Genomic DNA, 19,674 nt, shown 5'->3' with positions numbered 1-19,674 from the left:
AAACAAAATGAGAGAGGGATGGTAACTGAAATATTTTGACAAGGAAATGAGGTGATTAAAGGCATGAATCAACAGCTATTTTATTATCTCCCAGGGAAGAAAGCCACATAATGGGACTACGTTTGAGTGAAGCTCTGTTCAGCCTGTGTATGTCTTTTGATTACTCATGCTGTGGACTGTTCCCTAGGCTTCCTAACCTGACCATGAATGCTTCTTCTTGTCCCCAAAGGGAATCTCCTGGTCATAACATTTGTTAGCTACTTTGGTGCCAAACTTCACAGACCCAAACTGATTGGAGCGGGATGCCTGGTCATGGGCTTTGGAACTATGCTCATTGCAGTACCCCAGTTCTTCATGGAGAAGTAAGTCTAAAGCATCCATCTTCTAACTTTTCCATCAATGGCAGGTCTCCTTCCCCTTTACTTAAAACATACATTGTTTTGTTTTCAGAAGGTGGGTAGCTGGCTAGGTAGCTCTGGCTTGTCAGATATTCAGATATTCGACTTACTAGATAGCCTGAAGTCACAGTCTTCCTGCTTGCTGAGTGCTGGGATTATAGACATACTTGTGTTTGTGTGTGTGTGTGTGTGTGTGTGTGTGTGTGTGTGTGTGTGTATGTGTGTGTGTATCTGTCTGTGTGGTGTTCTGCCTGTGAAAAGACAAGGCAACTGATATTCACAGGTTGGCTGACCAGTGAGCTCTGGTGATATGCTATGACTGTCATCCCAATACTGGGGTTACACATGCCCAGTGATGCTACTAGCAATTAACTGGGTGCTGGGATCTGAATTCAGAACTCGTCTTAGTCAGGGTTTCTGTTCCTGCAAAAACATCGTGGCCAAGAAGCAAGTTGGGGAGGAAAGGGTTTATTCTGTTTACACTTCCACATCACTGTTTATCACCAGAGGAAGTCAGGACTGGAACTCAAGCAGGTCAGGAAGCAGGAGCTGATGCAGAGGCCATGGAGGGATATTACTTACTGGCTTGCTTCCACTGGCTTGCTCAGCCTGCTTTCTTATAGAACCCAGGTCTACCAGCCCAGGCATGGCACCACCCACAATGGGCTGGGCCCTCCCCCTTGATCACTAGTTAAGAAAATGTGTAACAGCTGGATCTCATGGAGGCATTTCCTCAACTGAGGCTCCTTTCTCTGCGATAATTCCAGCTTGTGTCAAGTTGACACAAAAGCAACCAGTACAGGACCCAATACTGGCACAGCAGAAACATCACAGACTGTCTCTCTGGACCCAGAATTCGGAGTTTTAAATGGCTCATTGTAACTGTGAATATTGCTTCAAAATCACCGATGAAAGCTAGGAATTAGGCCAGCTGAAAGAGGAGACTGAATTTCATATACCCAGTAAAGATTGTGGTAGGCAGAATTTGAATGCTGTTTAGAACCAAAACTCTAAATTATATATCCTTTGGGCCTGGGTCCCTGAAAAGTATTGTCCTGTTCACAAGGGGTGGTGATTTCAGCATCCAGCAATGAAGGAAAAAGTTTCCTACCATTGTTTAGATCTGATGACATAGCCCTGTAATACCAGGTAAACCCGAAGCTGAAGTACCAGGATGGTAAGTGGGGTTGCCCACTCTGAGTTCCTGGACAGCTCAAGGTAATTCAGGTAGGCCTTGAATCTAAGTACAAAAGAAACTTGGGAAAGTGGCTGTGTGCGTGCACGTGTGTGTGTGTGTGTGTGTGTGTGTGTGTGTGTGTGTGTGTGTGTACAATAATTTGCAGCCTGATTCATTACCTAGAGAGGAAAACAGAATAAGAACTCTTTCTGGGAAAGTGTCTCCAAAGCTGTGACGCATATTATAGATTCTCTAGAACTGGCCTGTGAGTGTTATGGTGAGTCTGAAATTCGATTCTGATCTCCTAATGCCTCAAGATGTTACAATGTGAATTATCTGTTCTGACATGGAGACAGCTTTGGTGTTTAGCAAATGTAGGTAGATACCTCTCCCTTTAAGGGAATACGTGATGGACAATCATTATCTTTTATTTTTAAAAGCTTTAAAATGATTCTTATTTTTATTTTCTGTTGTGGGTTCATGGGTGAGACAAAATCTTACTGGTTACCTGTGAAGCAAAGTGCTATTCAGTGCTGCTTTGGTTTGTTGAATCTGATTTGAAGGAAACTGAAAACCCAACATGATCCCTTCATATTTGGGCAAACAAACTAAACCTTTATTTTCACCATGCTGTTAGCCTGTCAGGGTAAAAATAACAATGCTCTTTATATGCAGGTACAGCTATGAGAAATATGAGAGGTATTCTCCCTCCTCCAACCTTACTCCCAACATCTCTCCATGCTACCTAGAGTCTAGTAGCCTGTCACCAAGCTCAATCCTGGGGAAGCCACAAAACAAAATAAAAGATGGTAAGATGACTTTTAAAACTGACTTGTGTAAGTGACCAGTTTTAGCGTTTATATATGCTTTTGTGTGCATATTAATTTGTCCATGTAAAGCATTATTATGTGAGATATTAAAGTGCCCAAAATTTCTACAAATGCATTGGGGAGATGGCTCAGTGGTAAAGGGTGCTTATATTACAAGCATGAGGACCTGAGTGAGTTCAAAGCTCCCAGCATCTACTTAAAAATCTGGGGGTGTCTGAACATGTCTACAGACCCAACACTGGGATGGGTGGATCCCTAAAATTTACTAGCCAAGGAGCCTAGCCATAATAATGAGCTTTCTGTTCAGAGAGAGATTTTTGTCTTGAGGCAATAGGGCAAGAATTCCCCCATTTATAGCACAGTACAGTTGTAGCACACCACCAGAACTCACTGGCTAGCCAACCTGTGACCGTCTTTTCACTGGCACAGCACCCATACACATATCTAAACAAATGCCTGTGATTCCAGCACTCAGGAGGCTGAGGCAGAAAGGCTGTGAATTCAAGGCTGCCTTGGGCTATCTAGTGAGTTGAATATCTGACAAGCCAGAGCCATTTAGAGAAGTGTACCAATGTGCTCTGGTCTCGGTGTGCATGAAGGGATAGGCATGCATATTTGTGGCTCGCATGCCCTCACTGCATGAACTCAAACATATAAACAGCTCCTAAAATATAGAGCAGTCTGCTATTCTTCCAATAAAATATTCCAGTGATCAAGTTTTATAGAAAAGTCTACCAATCGCTTGTGGGTAACTAGTGACACCTACCAGTCGTCCTAAGTAAGGTGGGTCTTGAAATGAGAATAAAACAACTTTCATAAATAGAAGGATTAATCTAAAGGATTAGAAAGAAAGAAATGTGATTTTCCCCCCTTAGGGTTAAATTTAATTCTCTCTTTATCCTCTTCACACCTAGCTAAAAATAACACCCACCTCCCAGTACTGCCTAGAAGACCTTAGTTAAAAATACCTGAGAACCACTTAGCCCAGCATGCTCCTGGGAGAGGGCATTTAGATGATTACAAGAGGCTGTCAGCATCCTAAACTTTATTACAGTGCCTAAACTTGGGGAAGTGGTCTTTCATTTTATATGACTGACGTAACTCTCCTGCCTCATGCAGTCAGATTAAAGCATGACATTTGTTGATGTCTTTTAAGCAGTCAGCTCTAAATAGATTCAACTCTAAAACTATTGTCAAACCGTGTTGCTGTAAGATATGAATTGCTAAAGAATATAAGATATATAATTATAATATTCTCAGAATTCTAAAAATAGCGGATCACAACCAGATATAATTCTAGGCAACAGAGCCCAGTGGCACAATCACTGCCCACATAAGTGTCAGAATTTCAAGTAGTACTTGCGAAACAATGGCAGACAGTTGGGTTTGAAAACTACACAATTTTTATTAGAGGTAGATAAGCATTTGTTTGATCATGTCTTTTTTTCCCCTTGGAGAGCACGCTGAAGACCACTGCGGTATAAAAAGACAAATGTCTCTATGTAGGCACAAAATGGAAAGAAAAGAGAGTAAGTTAAAGGCACAGCAAGAAGCAAGATTATCTTAGGCCCCTGGATATAACTGTGAGCAAGATGGAAATCACAAATCAAAAGGAATTCCAGACTCAGCCCAACTCTTATCAGATTAGCATGGTGGCAAATTCTGATTTTGCTTTCTAATTCAGTTTTAATACAGAGTGTGTAGAAATGTAGAATTAAATAGTTAACTTTGATCATGAGGTAGCACCAGTGCTCTTGTTTGCTTTTCTTTCAAGAATGTGAAGGGGATACCAGTTCCTCCATGTGGGTTTATGTCTTCCTGGGAAATCTTCTCCGAGGATTAGGGGAAACTCCTATCCAACCCCTGGGCATCGCCTATCTGGATGACTTTGCCAGTGAAGAAAATGCTGCTTTCTACATCGGTAACGTCTACACCTCATTCAGCTTGGGAAGTCGAGTGCCTGGTCCAAGCCCTTTCCATCTATTCCAGATTCAGCATGGAAAGGTTAAGCACTTGCTCCCCATACTTTAGTTAGCCTTGAACAGTCAAATCACTTTAATCACCATCTGATGAGTGAAGGAAAGAACATAGAATTAAATAGCTGTGACCTCAATGGCATGGGACCTTATAAAAGCATCCTCCAGGCTTCAGAGTTTAGAGACTGCTTTCAATGATGTGTGCATGTATGCTTGTGTTTGTGTTGGGTCCTTGCTGACCTCTGTATATGCATGTATGCATGTGTATTTGTGTGTGTGTGTGAGTGTGTAAGTGTGTGTACATGTGTGCCTGTTGTTTTTGTAGTTCTAGAAACTGCCTTGCAGTCTATAAGTACTAATTAGCTAAAGGATCTTTTAGTTCATTTTCTCCTCTTTGAGATTGGAAGGGGTTCTGGAACCTCAAGGGCAGGCATACATGATTGAAAAGAAATATAAAGAAAATATAAACAAGGGGCAAGGATTCCCTACCCCAGAGGACAGTTGAGCAGCCACAGTCACCAATATCTACTGCGAAAGGCCAGGAGAAGCACTGGAAAATCTTCCACACAAGATGGATAGAAGGAATGAACTATTGAGGTCAGATGCTTTCAAGCACGATTTAACTGGTGTCTCTTAGACCCTGAAATTTAGCTAGAAACTAGAGCTGCTGGGATGACTACAGTGTCTTCCGAATTCACTACATCATTTTTGATTCTTGGAATTTTGAACTTTGAAGATGTAGCTTTTAAGGACAAAGGATAAGACTGAAGAACAGGTTATGCCAGGATTACCGAGTTTCTGGCTATGCACCACAGAAATCTCTGATAGCCCGCACACGCCCAAACATGCTTTAATAGCCATAGGCCATGTCTCTAATGAAAACTGTAGCCTAACTCCAGAGCCTAACGAACAAAATTATATGGGGCAAACTATGCAACTGTTCCGAGGACTGGGAAGGATATACCTTCATCTGGAGGTTCTTAGGGACTACACACAATCCTGAAAGAGGCCAGGGAACGGTCCTTCATGCCTCCAGCTCATGTAATCTCCCAGGTATATACTTGTTTGAGTTATGCTGTGAAATAAATGGCGGGTGTGAGACACCTGAGGACAGCCTTCTGCTTACTCAGGACACTGTCCTCTGGACTATTCCTGCCATCTACTGAGACTGCCTCTGATCTGTGATAAACTTTCTAGATAAGCTCAACTTGTTCCAAAGTCTACCTCCTTTGCTAGCTGCTTCTGGAGTCCCCACTGTCTCCACCGAGCTTCCTCACCAGCTCCGCGTGAGTTAGCACGCTTGAGTACCGAGGTGGGAAAAAGCTGTTTTGATGGCAAACAGAACTTTACGCCTCACTGATGGTATAAACATAGTTGAAAGATTACAAAACTAGCCCAGTTCTGGTCTGTTGGGTTCTGTCTTATGTAGCCCCCAGGTCTATCCTCTTCCTCCAGGGCTGGGATGGCTAACCTGTGCACAGCCATACCTGTCCGAGCTGAAGTTTGAATCGTGTTTGGAAATTAACTTTGTAAGAGGGTTAGGGTTATTTCTGTTAAATGTTATTCCGATTAATATGTTGAAAGAAGAACTAGTCTCCCACCGCCCCACCCCCAACAGAGAACGATGTATTTCCTAAGTCAGTGCAATGGACAAATTTAACCAAGAAAACACCCACAAAAGAAATGCTGAAGCATTTATTTTGCAGATACCCGTGACATCTCATTTATATTTCCTGCTTAGCATTTTATCAGCTTATCAAAGCAAAGCCAAATGACAGTCATTCTTCTTTTCCCTCTTACCCCTCTTTTTAACGTTTTCTTCTGGTTTGGTCTGTTTTTTTTTTTGTTTTTTTTTTTGTACAGGGTGTGTGCAGACGGTGGCAATTCTAGGGCCCATTTTTGGCTTCCTTCTGGGTTCATTATGTGCCAAACTGTATGTTGACATTGGCTTTGTGAACCTAGGTAAGTAGATCATTCATTTATATGTCTTTATTTACACTTCTCTCCTTGTGCGTGCATACGCCACGGTTCATTTGGAAAGATCAAAGGACAACCTGGAGAAGTCAGCTCTCTCCTTTCACCTTGGGGGTCCTGGCTGGAACTCAGGTGTCCAGGCTTGGTACAGGTGCCTTCACACGCTGAGCCACCTTACCAGCTGAACTCACATTGTCTTTATTCATTAATTTCCACTACTCTAACTTTTGACAGGACTTTGAAAAATATTACATTTTTTTCTTTAAAAAAATGTATGCATATAAATATGTGCAGGAATGTATGTATGTGAACTAAATGAGTGCTTGGTGTTGGAAATGGTCAGGAGAGGGTGTCAGATGCCCAGAAGCTGGAATTACAGTTATAAACCTCCATGTGGGTGCTTACTCCAGCTCTACAGGAACAGCAAGTACCCCTAACCACCGAGCCATCTCACCTGCCCCCAATTTAGCCTTTAATACAATGTCAAGGTGTCACTCTTTCATTAAGTAAAAGTAACCCATGGAATACACTTTGATAATGAAGATGCAAGATAATGAAGATAACCAGTGCAGAAGGATAAACAGATTAAGGGTTAGAACAGGGTGATCTGTGGTCTGTTCCCCTACCATCTTCTACAGCTCTTGATTCAATTCTGCATCCAGCCTAGTTCAGACTCAAAGTTCCTGATGGCTCTTGCTGGTCTCAGATGTGTCAGCATGTATTATAGAGATATCAAACACAGGCGTGAAAGTCTCCAGTGACCAAACTTCCTTTTCTCCTAGTCCTAGCCTCTCTCTTCTGCTCTCTTTTCCCCAACTAGGCAATTATCTTGAGGGGACTCGCAGCAGTCATTCTTTGAGGACAGTCATAGACATCTGATACATGACTCAGATGTGATGCTTCTGAAGGAGCAGTTGGCTCTAGGATGTTTTACTTCCCCTTGAGACTAAGGCACAGCCCCAGAGCACGGTGTAAAGTCCGGAGACTCTTACAGCCTTTGGTCTCTGACTTCATAACCCAAGATATAAACAGGGAGTTCCCCATAAACACGTTTTCTGTAGATCAGGGACAGGGCATAGTGATGGATGCCAAGTATGAATTATTAGATGTTTTCTATTTCATGTGTGTGTACATATATACATATTTCCTTGTGTCTGTTCAAGGAATATGTGTGAGAGTGCATGCACACGGTTGTGTGTACATGTAAAGAATCATCCTAAGTTCTTCTTCTACCTTAATTCATTGAGGCAGGTTCTTTCAATTAAACTCAGAGATCACCAATATAGCTAGTGTAAGTATCCGGCTTGCACTGTGGCTCTCTTGTCTCTACCACTGGAGGTTGGAATAAAGGCTAGCCTCCAGGTCCAGATGGCATATATAAAGGTTCTGGGTTCTTATCTTAAGCCCTTGTGCAGTTTTCATGATGTAGAACTGTTGCTAAGATTTGTTTCCTGCAGTGACTGATTTCAACACCCTAACCTTGAAGAACTCACTACTTCACCAACCTCTGTTTTTCAGACCATATAACTATCACCCCAAAGGATCCCCAGTGGGTCGGGGCCTGGTGGCTTGGTTACCTAATAGCAGGGTTCCTAAGTCTTCTTGCAGCTGTACCTTTCTGGTGCTTACCCAAGACTCTACCAAGATCCCAAAGTAGAGAGGACTCTGGCTCCTCATCTGAGAAATCCAAGTTCATTATAGATGACCCTGTTAGCTACCAAATGGCCCCTGGAGAAGAAAACATGAAAATCGTGGAAATGGCAAGAGGTAACTCAGATTCTCTTTGATCATGGGGCTACTGTAAATCTTCCTAGTGGGACTAGAGGAGGTGTATGAACCACAGCACTTCTCTCTCCTTCCTGTCTGAAAGAAAGCTTAAGAAAAATCACACAGGAAGTAGAACCAGAGAGGGGAAGTCTTCCTTATTGGAAAGGTTATACAGGTGGATGAGCAAATGCTTCCCATCTTCATTTTGAATGGCTCCACCTTACCACTCATGATTATTTTTTTCCATAGCAGCTGATCAGCATAAGCCTGGGTGGGCAGAACAGAAGAGGCTATAACTCCATGTCTGAGAGAGGCTTTCACACATGAGACCCACCTCTTTGAACAATATATAAACATGTGTGTCTTGGCAAGGGTGTAAGTGAGAGCCAGGCAAAGGCCAAGCATGTTCTCAGGAGTTTCCCTCAGGGAAGAAGGTGGCTGAGAAATTGACCCCATCTTTTCCTTTTTAAAAATCCTGTATTTATGTTTATAGACAGTCTTCAACTTGTTGAAGTTAATTGTCTGAGTCATTGAGGTGGGGTTGTGGGGCTAAGATAAGGAGCGATGTCTTTTTAACACCGAGATACAATCACTAAAAGAGATATCTGTGAGTTATAGTTGGAGAAAGAGACTCACACTGAGAGTTCATGATATTTAGCCTAGAGTACCAGGCAGAAGAATGAGGGGAAATGTGCTGTCCCCTTGTCACTGGCACATCGACTGGTGGGAAATATCCCTGACTCACCTGTCAGTCCTGTGTAGTCTTCCTAAAGGTGTGTATGTGCCTAGTTTCAAACCCAGGCCGACTTCAGCCCTGCAGACCTGTCTTCAAGGACTCTATATTGTTTTTGTCTTACAGATTTTCTTCCATCACTGAAGACTCTTTTTAGAAATCCAGTATACATCTTATACTTGTGTGCAAGCACTGTTCAGTTTAATTCTCTATTTGGCATGGTCACATATAAACCAAAATACATTGAGCAGCAGTATGGGCAGTCTTCCTCCAAAGCCAACTTTGTCATTGGTATGTCTACCTGTCTTTCATGTGTTCCCACAGAAACCAATTTGATGAATCTTGCACATTCTTAGTAACATTACATTGCTCTGATTTTTAATCTAAGGTAATTTCAGGTATGTTAGATGAAGTAAAATAGTAAGTGTTTATAAAAAAATTATCTAGTAGGATAAATATATGCATGGTGGGTGTGCATTATAACTTTGCAACAAGAATTATTTATAGACCGGTCTGGTTGGCTTTATGTGAGTTTCTCACAGTTCTTAAATGAGTACACAGAGGTGAATCTAGCCTAAATTTTTTCTAGATGATTGCTAATACTTGTTACACGTGTCTTAAGTGTTGTTGAAATCTTACATTGGCAAAATTGCATGCCTGGTGTCTGGGATTGCATGTAACAGGTGTTTAGACAGCATAATTGCACTCATTCAGTCACTTCACTAACTAAGCTTATGTTTGACTCATATATGTTGCTTGAAGTAGTTGTATATTTATAGTATATTTTATAAAGCTTATAGTGTATTTATGTAGCCAATAACAAGAACATCATTCAAGGACAGAAACAAAAACAAAGAAGTAAAAGAAGAGAGGACAATATTTAAATTATAACCTTGTAAACATTAGAGATATAAAATGTGGATTGGCTCCTTTCCTCTATACATGCGTCCTTTAAAGTCACCGTCTTGAGGTATTAAATTTATTCTGTTTCTTGGGACATATTCCTTTAAGATGTGAGACTCTAACACAATTTATTTCTTCATACAAAAATTTAAGGGATTTATTTTATAGCTATTATTTTTCATGGGTATAGATGTGTCATAGGGGTGTGTGATTATGGGTGAATGAGTGTATGGGTGGGGATGCTTGTTTGTGTGTGTGAGCACAGGTGCCTGTGCAGGTCAGAAGAGGCTGTCAAATCTCCTGGAGATGTGTTAATGGTTAAGAGCATTGGTGTCTATAACTCCAGTTCCAGGGGATCCAACACCCTAACACAGACAATCAATTAAAAAATCTCCTGGAGCTGATGGTACAGGTGGTTGTAATGGTTGTAAACCATCCACTGTTTGTGGTGGCAACCAAATATCAACTTCTAAAGATTCCTCTATGTATCTGTCTCTGAATAGAGAAGGAAAAAACCTGAGTGTATATCTCAGAAGATGCAATTTCCTGATAAAGTCTGAATAACTGGCACTCAGGAGATGAACATGCACATGGTCTATTCTCCAACATTCTACAAGTATCAAGATGGTTCACTAAACCTTTTACATTTGCAATATCAATTAATTCAAAATAACTTGATTGTATTATTTCCTGGGTGAGCATAAGAAATATTTTAGAATTCTCTCTCAGCACTCAGGCAATATCTATCAATGTAGTACACTGCATTAAAGGAAAAACCAATAAAATATGGAGTTTGAGATACTCTTCTTGATATGTCATGACATAATTTACAATCAAAAGTTAGGCCTGTAGATGTCCCCTGTGTAACTTGCTGAGTGAATTGTGTACATCTTTCTGCGTGTGTGTGTGTGTGTGTGTGTGTGTGTGTGTGTGTGTGTGTGTGTGTAAAGTAGCCACCATCTAGAGCATCATATTACCTAAGAAGATTATTACCATCACATACTTTCCCTAATGGCTAGATTAGTTGTAGACCAAATATTTCTAATCTAGTCTTGCATATACTTGAGCCTCCTATAAGTTGAATAGTTCATGTTCACATCCATTCACAATTCTGAATACCCATATTTGGTCTTTTCATTACTACAATATAGTCTTGATATCAAGGTACCATGAATTATTTAACCACTTTATTGCTGATAGCCTTTTGGATTTATTTCATTTTTGGCTACTATAGATTTCATGGCCATAATATGTCTATGGGTGTATATATATATATACACACACATTACTAGTGCATGGAGTGCAAATATTAGATCCTAGGCAGTCTGTGATAGATGCAGTAGGTATTGGTGAGAAACAAGATGTCTGAGGACAGTTGAACACACACTGCAAGTGTGACTGCATGCTAGTCTCCCCACAAGTTTACCAGACCTTGATTCTGTCTACCTTTGTCATTATGACTTCTCACAGTAGTCACATGTCATTCACCTGTGACTACTTATGTTGGGTCTGTCTTCATAGGTTCACTGGTCACTTCAATTGTCTCCTCTGCTAACTCTGTTCAAGTCATTTCCCCATATTCTGTACTTATTTTGCTCTTGTTGGTAATTTCTGACTACTGCATATTTTTGACACGGGTTCTTCATTGAATATTGCAAACAGTTCTTATATACTTTACCTTGCCTTTTAACTTTTCCTTTTCATTAAACATAGATGCTTTTCTCATACAATATCATCTGAATGTAGTTTTCTTTCCCTCTACTCCTCCCAGCCTCTCCCCACTGATGTGTCAATCAGACTTTTGGTTTTGATAATGCTTGTGTTCAGCTTTTAAAGTAAGTCTGATTTTTAGTCCTTTTCTTTCTTGTGTCATTTTGATTCTGTTTAGATAACTATATATTAAGCCCACAAATCACTGAGATATTTTTATAATACTCCTAAAGTTACAATTTAATTCTTTAAGTCTTCAAATTTTGGAAAAATCCATTTGTAATGAATTTTTGTATAATATGAAAGACAAGGTTCAATCTGAAGCAAAGACCCCAAATCTCGTCCCATGATTTGCATGAAATCCCGTGTCTTTGAAGATGTGCGTGTTTTTCATTTTTCAAGCTCATACCATATTGCATCTGGGCTCTTGATCTTTCCCATACTGGCATCATGAATGATGCTTTTTAAAATTTCCAATGGAAACCTGTTTTTAATAAAGGGCAATTAAGAAGATTATTTAGAGGGTGATCTTCATAAAAGAAAATTAGGGCTGAAGTGGGGAGAGGCATTTTCAATTGCAGCAGGTATGAGATCTAAGGAAGACCCCTGGGATATTTTCAAACAAATAAAAATTGTACTAGTTCTTTGTGAAAGGTGCAGAGGTTCTTGAGCACGCAGATGAGCAGAAACGGTTCCAGGAATGCTAACCACACAGGGTTGTCTCTCAAAGGGAGATGTATAACTCATTTTCTGCCCAAAAGGCTAGGAAGTGGTTAGCAGCCTGGCAACCTTTGTGACGTCTGTGTTGCTGAGACTACACCAGATCCTCGCCACACTCTTACCATGAGCTCACTTTTCTCAGTTAATCTATAGAACCCATTCTGGAAGATGCTACATATACTTTACAAAGATTTTTGATGCAGTCACATCTTAAGCTTTGTTGTACACCTGGGATTGAGTTAATAATCGCCAGGAAACTTTTCACCAAATTGTGCTATGCTTAAATATGCCTAAAACAAACTACTTGGGGTCAGACCTCTAAATGTGAATACACATTAACCACTGAATTGTGTTGAACTGAACAACGTTGTTGCTTCCTCAGATTGTTGCTTTGCTGGTTATGGTGTTCACAGAAGCCTGCACTGTTAATTGAGGCTTTGATATATACATGTAGTATGTTTGTATGTTTTGATCATAGATACCTGCACTCTTGCCTGTAACTTACACTAGACTCATTTTTCCATCCTTATTCCTTCCCAAGCTCTATATATGATATAAAAATATAATACAATATATTGTATATATATATATATATATTTGTATATATTTATATACATCCCCCTGAGTCCAATATGTGCTGCTCATATGGCACTGGTAAAGGACCATCCACTGAAGGATGGTCTACCCACAAGCAGCCACACTCTTGAAGGCAACTGACTGTTCCTTGCCATCAGCCCTTGGCCTTCAAAAGCTCCTCTATTAGGGGTGGCTCTCCTTTCATACTGGCACTGTGGCTATTCTCTCATGCAGGCAGCTTAGCTGGCAGCTGTGTGTTCATGAGTGCAGGCTTGTGTTGACCAGAAGACTGACAGCTGGAAATTCCTCGCACTTTCAATGAACAATTCTTTATGTAGTTATTGTATGTGTGCATGTAAAATCGGTGGTTGCTTTTCTGTTATCGTTACAAAACAAAGGCAACTTAAAGAACAGAGAGTTTAGTTTATGGTCCCAGAGGAGTGAGTCTATCATAACCAAGCAGAAGCGTGGCGGCAGGTGGGAGGAATGGTGGCAGAAGCTGGAAGCTGAGAGCACATCTTCAAGTGTAAGCACAAAACACAGAGAACCAGAATGGAAATAAAGCTTCAAAGTCTCACAGCCTGAACCTGAGAAACACTTCCTCCAGCAAGGGTACATCCTCTTTAAACTTCTCCTAGCGGCACCACCATCTGGTGACCTTATAGTCAAATGTCTGTATCTATGGCTAATGCGTCTCGTTCACATCCCCACAGTGACTAACAGAATAGACACAGAATCCATAGCAGAACTGACTTCTAGGATGGAGAATGGAAGGAGAGAGTGGGGGAGGGGAAAGGGAAGGCAGGGGGAAGGGAGAGAGAGAAAGGGGGAGATAGGGGTAGAGGTAAAGGAGGAGATGGAGGTAGAGGGAGAGAAGAAGGGTAAAGGAGAGGGGAAGGGAGAGAGAGAAGAAGGGAGAGATGGGGGTAGACATAAAGGAGGAAGGAGATAGGGGGTAGAGGTAGAGGGAAGAGGAGGGAGCAAGGGAGGGAAGGAGGGAGAGAGAGGAGAGAGAGAGAGAGAGAGCCAGAGCCAGCCCACTCCACCTCCACACTTAGAAAAATGTTAAAATTAGGTACTGTTAGCATGAATGAATTTGAGATGCAAGCAGCCAGATCTGTTACATTCTTCCAAGCAACTGTTCTTTACAAAAGCAACCACTTGTCTTTGTTTATAAAATGGCAATTATTTGTCTTTTAGCTGATTGTTGTTCCTTCAAAGTCCTAGGATGCTTCTCTCATTTACTTGTCACACCCCACAAATCTCTGTCTACGGGGACAGCAAAAGTAGCATCACCTCTCTTCCATTTTGATAACTTCCCAATCATGTCATGAGAAGGTGAGCCAGTTTCCTGGAGCTACGTTCTTACGCAAACTGGGCTCATTCCTAGTAGGTCAGCTTTAATATTAAGACTTACAGTCAATAGTCAAGTAAAAAAAGGTAGACTAAATGCCGTTTCATCTATTAATAGCTGGGGAATATCAAATACAAGTAGATTCATTTGTATTTGTTTTCATGATGTGTAGGAGTTGAACACAGGCACTTGCACACGCCAAGCATTCTACCAATCAGCAGCAGCCCCAAGCTCTCTCTTTAATTTTATTTCTGGCATTTCACTAAAGTGCTAAGGTTGTCCTTGAATGTCTTTATAGCTTCCTCAGGCCTCATAACCTCCCTGTACCTGCACAGCTGGATCTCAAGCTTTTATTGCAGGCCTGGTATTTCTCTATATACACACAGCCTACATTATTTTTATCTTTGCCAGTCTGATAGAAGTGAATTAAATGTTTTTGTGTTGGAGGCTGTGCTCACAGCCAGTCACGGAATAGCATCATTCCAGAGCCTCAACACCATTCCAGGCACAACATATCAAATCTAATATAGAAAATGACAATGGGAGACCACATGTGGGAAAATCTGCGCCTGGCCTTGAGTGATTGTGCTCATTTAAAATATGGACACACTTAAAGAGATTGTACAAACTTACCTGCAGATTGTGTCATTGTGTTTATGTTATGACCTATAAAATTAAATTTTTGTCAAGATGTGGGTCTCATCTTCAGGGTATTGTGTTATGTATGTATTCTCTAAAATTTTCCAAAATTCAAAACCATGTTAGTCCCAAATATTTAAATAAGGGATATTCACGCCTCCATGGATAGTTACATAAAAGAGTAAGCAGGTTTGGGGACATTTAAAAAATTCCTTGCTGTTAGCTGGCTGAACTGATGTTACCATAATCCCAGGCACCTGGGTCTTTGAGTGGGACCACCCCCTCTGCAGGTTCTAAATCATATTTACTCGATGACTAGAAAGTTGCCTAACCCTGTGTTAAGGACTCTATCCCTTAATTACCTTAAAAAGGATATAACTAATAGAACCTACTGATGGAAGTCAGGGGACTTACATGAGCTTCTTACATGTGAATTAAGGCTTACTCATTACTAACCAAAATCTCGAGGAAATTTCTCTCTAAACAGAGCACAGCAATATGCCTACCCTTAAGATTGTGATGAAGACTAAACATGATGACTGTGTTTCAAATGCTTCACCTGGTGCATGACTACTAACATGTACCACTGGAGCTGTAAGGAGACCAGTAAAGCAAGATTCCGGGGAGCCGTGTCAACAAAATCTGATTCTATTTCAGCCAGAAAATGAAAAGCAAAACATAAAACAAACAGACCCATTTCCTTCATTCTCCATGAGTGTCATTCTATGGACCGTATTCAAGAACATTAATCTTTATCCAACTGCCATGTGATTGAGAGTGTTAGTTCTGGGCATCTACCAGCAAAGACATAACTTCATTGACACATTCAGCATTGGTAGAGTTGTTCTTGTGTCATTCTTTGTGTCATGGAGAATGTAGGACTCTAAGTCTACACTTGTGCTATGGTCAACCCATGACCTTGATGTTCATTGCAAACCCTTGGTATGTGTTGACCAATAATAGTAGCTGAATATTTTCATAAATTAAAAGAAAAGCACAGTTTCATATACCAGAACCATTGATGTGGCTTAGCAATCACTAAGGCCACAGGTGTGATGCTCAGAGATCTCATGTAGTAAACATTTTCTGAGTAACATGTTTTTCTTATTCCACAGGGCTCATCAACATTCCTGCAGTGGCCCTTGGAATATTCTCTGGGGGAATAGTTATGAAAAAATTCAGGCTGGGTATTTGTGAAGCTACAAAACTCTACTTGGGATCATCTGTCTTTGGCTACCTCCTCTTCCTCTCTCTATTTGCACTGGGATGTGAAAATTCCAGTGTGGCTGGGCTGACTGTCTCCTACCAAGGGTATGTTCCTTCATGATACTATTTGAGTAGATAGAATTGTTTATATCAATTGTCAGTAGAGTTTTCCAACAGTATTATGTTAATATTTAAAGTCTCATAATTATAGAAAGGTATTTTTTTAATGAAATAGATGACACAACCTAAAACTCAGAGTCTGTTACTGTCACTCAAATTTGTTGCTTCTTACAAATTTGAATTTGATTGTCTTATATAGAAAAATTAACCTGACAAACAAAACAATGTAATAACGGAAATACAGACCTTGAGTGCTTAATGAAGTGATGGTTAATGGGATAAAGCAATCTGGCTATAACTTTCTTAACTTAAAACAATAACTATCTATTAAGATTATAGAAGACTTAACATGAAAGTGATCTGTCTAACATAGCTGGGAGAAGGTCCCCCCTTCCCCTCTTGTCTCCTAAATAACTGGATTTGTCTCTGGAACATCTTTCCTAGTCTCTCCTGTGTTAATATGACTGCAAAGATCTGAGGAAAACGGCATCTCATTGCAGCTGTCTCTGTCTGCTCATCATGCATGTCCAGAGAACATGAATAATTCCATCTCCTAGTGTTGGCCTCATGCCTATGCTGCCATGTATGTGGCCAGTGACTTGATTACTTTTTTCTAGTTTCTTTGTTAACGCCAAAAGTGGCTCTTACAGGACACATTTCAGCATTCCATTTGAGGGTTCTTCCTCTCACTCCACCAGATGGAGCATCTTCATCCTTTTAGCTATTTCTCCACTGCTCATCTGCAGATGCTACTGAACCTTTACCATGAGTCAGAAAAGCTTTTGGTTAAATCTTCTAGGCAGCTTGAAGCCCTGCAGAACCTCTTGCATTCAGTACTTTCTTGTTTTCAATCCTTCTGACCAAGCACCTGATGAAAAGCACTTTAAAATGGGAAGTGTTTACTTGGGCTTGCAGTTTTATGGGGCATATACAGTCCATCATGGAGGGGACAGCATAGCAGTAGGTGACCCCATGTCTCTGTGGGTGCACGGGAATTGCTTGCTCACATATCAACAGGTAGGAGACTGTGATGGGTCAGGAAGGAAGCCTGTACTACAAACCTCAAGGCCTTCTGACCCAGTGATCTCTAGGTCCGACCTTCCAAAGCTTCCAAAGCTTTCCAAAAGACCTCCACATAGTGGAGTATTCAAGTCCAATATTCAAGTACATATGTTCTTAGGGGACATTGTACATTTTCTGATTTCTCCTCTATTCTATCATTCCTCTCCTGCCTCTTGCTCACTATAGCTCCCCATTTCCTGCTCCTCTGCTTGCTCTACATTCTACCCTCCATTTTTTCACTAACACAGTTTCTTTTACTTTTAATGAAGTTCACACTAGAATTTCTTTGGCTAAAATGAATGCAAAGTTAAAAAAATTAAAAAGTGTGACTAGCAGGGTTGTGAAGCTGGAGTCTGCTGTGGTCAGCAATGAATATAAAAATTGTAAATGGTAACCGTGAGTTGCTAGGAGATTCTGCAGAGAATAGAAATCTTGTCTCACTTTTGACTGTACCTTTTATAGTCATTATATAGCCCAGCATAGTGAGATTACTTGTATTTTTTAATTTATAAAACATCATTAGCTTTCATTCCCTAATGCACGGCCTTTATACGTCTGTACAACTTAGTTTCGCTAACCTTCATTGAAAAGAGTGAGTTTTTAAATGACTATTTGCTTCCCAAATTTGGCATCTATGAAAGGCAAATCTTGACCTTGAGCACAGGCATGACTCAAAGTTCAAATCTTTTTACATTATGCTGTTTCTAAGGCAAAAGGAAATCCATAGACAACAGCTGTGAATTTTTGAGGTTTATATTATGAGTACTTCCAGGATAAAAGATGAAATATTTTAGAGAAGGGAAAGATAATGTATTCATTGAGTACTACTAGCCTCTTCAGCAGTCAGTCACCTTGAGAGACGGAAGCTGAATTACAATCATGCTGTTCTTATTTGAAGCTGAATTACAATCATGCTGTCCTTATTTGGTGCATTCTGAACTCCTCTTTCAAAACTGTTTTCCACACTTTTACAACATCCCCCACAACAGTGAAGATTTAACCTTTGAGAATGCCTGTGCCATTCAAAGCAGCGGAAGACAGGCAACACATCTAGGGAGCCTCTGTCCTCTCAGCAAAGCTCTCTAAAAGACAAGTCCCATTGAAGGGGAAACACCCTGATGTGTTTTCTGGAACTCTTCTTACAATTAAAATTTTAAGCCACAACTCTACGGTCAAACAAATCTTCTAAAAGACTTATTTACAATTAAAGTCTCCCCTAGATGGGTAAACATATCTTCAGTAATGTAAAATAATTAACTTGAATGCAAAGTGCTCCACAGGGATTGCTTTGTCTGTAAAAGTCATTTTGATTCTAGACACCAGAGAGATTCTCTATTGACAAGCTTGAGACATGATAACTGGGAGAATATCTCTTCTACAGTCAGGAGTATAATGCTGAGGTGAGAACAAGAGCCTGCACTCAAGGGCCCGGAAGGTGTTCTCTCGAAAATGTATCACTGACAAATGGTGTGAGTTCTAGCAAGACCTGGCTTTCCTAATATGCATGGGAATAGGTAACCTCTATCATACCAAGTTTCATTGGAGGTCCAATCATCTGGAGCCTTGGCCTCACAGGACCTCTAGGGGCCTGATGCTGGGCTTTCAAAAACATTAGTTATTACAGATGAAACCAATCCTCTGAACCAGCAGTCAATACTTCATTGAAGAGGAGGAGATTAAATGCTCCCAGCGGGCATCCCGGAGACTTAGTCAAATGACCTTTTGTTCTGTTTGGGGTGATCTTTGAGATGGCCCAATCCACAGCAGCCCAATTATATGGACTGTTACCTAAATTAAGAAATGATTGTTATAATAGTATAGGAGATACTAGAAGTAGGGGCAAACAGCACTGCTTCTTTCTCTAAATACCGCCTTTGGATAAACGTGGTAGGACATAATTCCAATACTAGCTCTAGGAAGGCTTAAGCAGGTGGTCTGAGAGTTCAAGCCTCATCCAGGCTATATAACAAGATTCTGATTCAGTTTCTATAAATCAAATTTCCTACTCTACTATGTGCTAAAAGTCGTATTTGACTCTGGCATCATAGGAATAAATACACAAACTGATCCGACTTCCACCAAGGATACATTTCAGTATATTGTTTGTTAATTTGAGTCTCAAAAATATCTGTATAAAACAAACTTCAGCAAAGTGAGAGATTAACAGAAAGAACAAAAGCCAGATGAAGGAGGAAATGGAATTATGAGAGCTCTATGGGTATAACACTTATTGTGAAGCCAAATAACACGCATGGGTGTAGAGAGACCAGAGAAAAGAAAAAAAAATCAAGAAAACCAACACTTGAAGAGTAAATATTATTATTTTTTAAATATTTTTATTAATACTTAAAAATTTTTTATCCTCATAAAGCTAGCATGTCAGAGGGTTCCAATAAATATCCATGGCTAGATGAGCTGGTAACACAAATAATGTGACACTGTATGAGCAAATAGGTTGTAGGATGCAGACGACCTCTGTCCATGGGGAGAATATGGAGAACAAAGAGACATGGTACATCATTGGAAAGA

At 40.4% G+C, this 19,674-nt stretch overlaps 1 protein-coding gene across 3 annotated transcripts in view; it reads left to right on the top strand.

Annotated features, from left to right (window-relative positions):
• SLCO1C1 (solute carrier organic anion transporter family member 1C1) overlaps nt 1-19,674 on the top strand; it is a gene marked incomplete at both ends in the record, with an annotated part of 44,715 nt that overhangs the window by 7,496 nt on the left and 17,545 nt on the right. For 2 of the 3 annotated variants that reach the window (XM_080914180.1, XM_080914178.1), the window contains 7 exons: nt 230-362; nt 2,251-2,384; nt 4,180-4,326; nt 6,245-6,343; nt 7,874-8,122; nt 8,982-9,146; nt 15,873-16,068. In XM_080914180.1, the coding sequence (XP_080770306.1) occupies nt 230-362; nt 2,251-2,384; nt 4,180-4,326; nt 6,245-6,343; nt 7,874-8,122; nt 8,982-9,146; nt 15,873-16,068 (1,123 nt within the window). The remainder of the gene's footprint in view (nt 1-229; nt 363-2,250; nt 2,385-4,179; nt 4,327-6,244; nt 6,344-7,873; nt 8,123-8,981; nt 9,147-15,872; nt 16,069-19,674) is intronic. The other variant, XM_080914179.1, reaches the window with a different exon arrangement.

Source organism: Micromys minutus (genome assembly GCF_963924665.1).
Source record: "Micromys minutus genome assembly, chromosome: 3".
NCBI lineage: Eukaryota > Metazoa > Chordata > Mammalia > Rodentia > Muridae > Micromys > Micromys minutus.
Note: the sequence above shows the minus strand (reverse complement) of the source record. Positions and strands in the feature narration are given on the sequence as shown.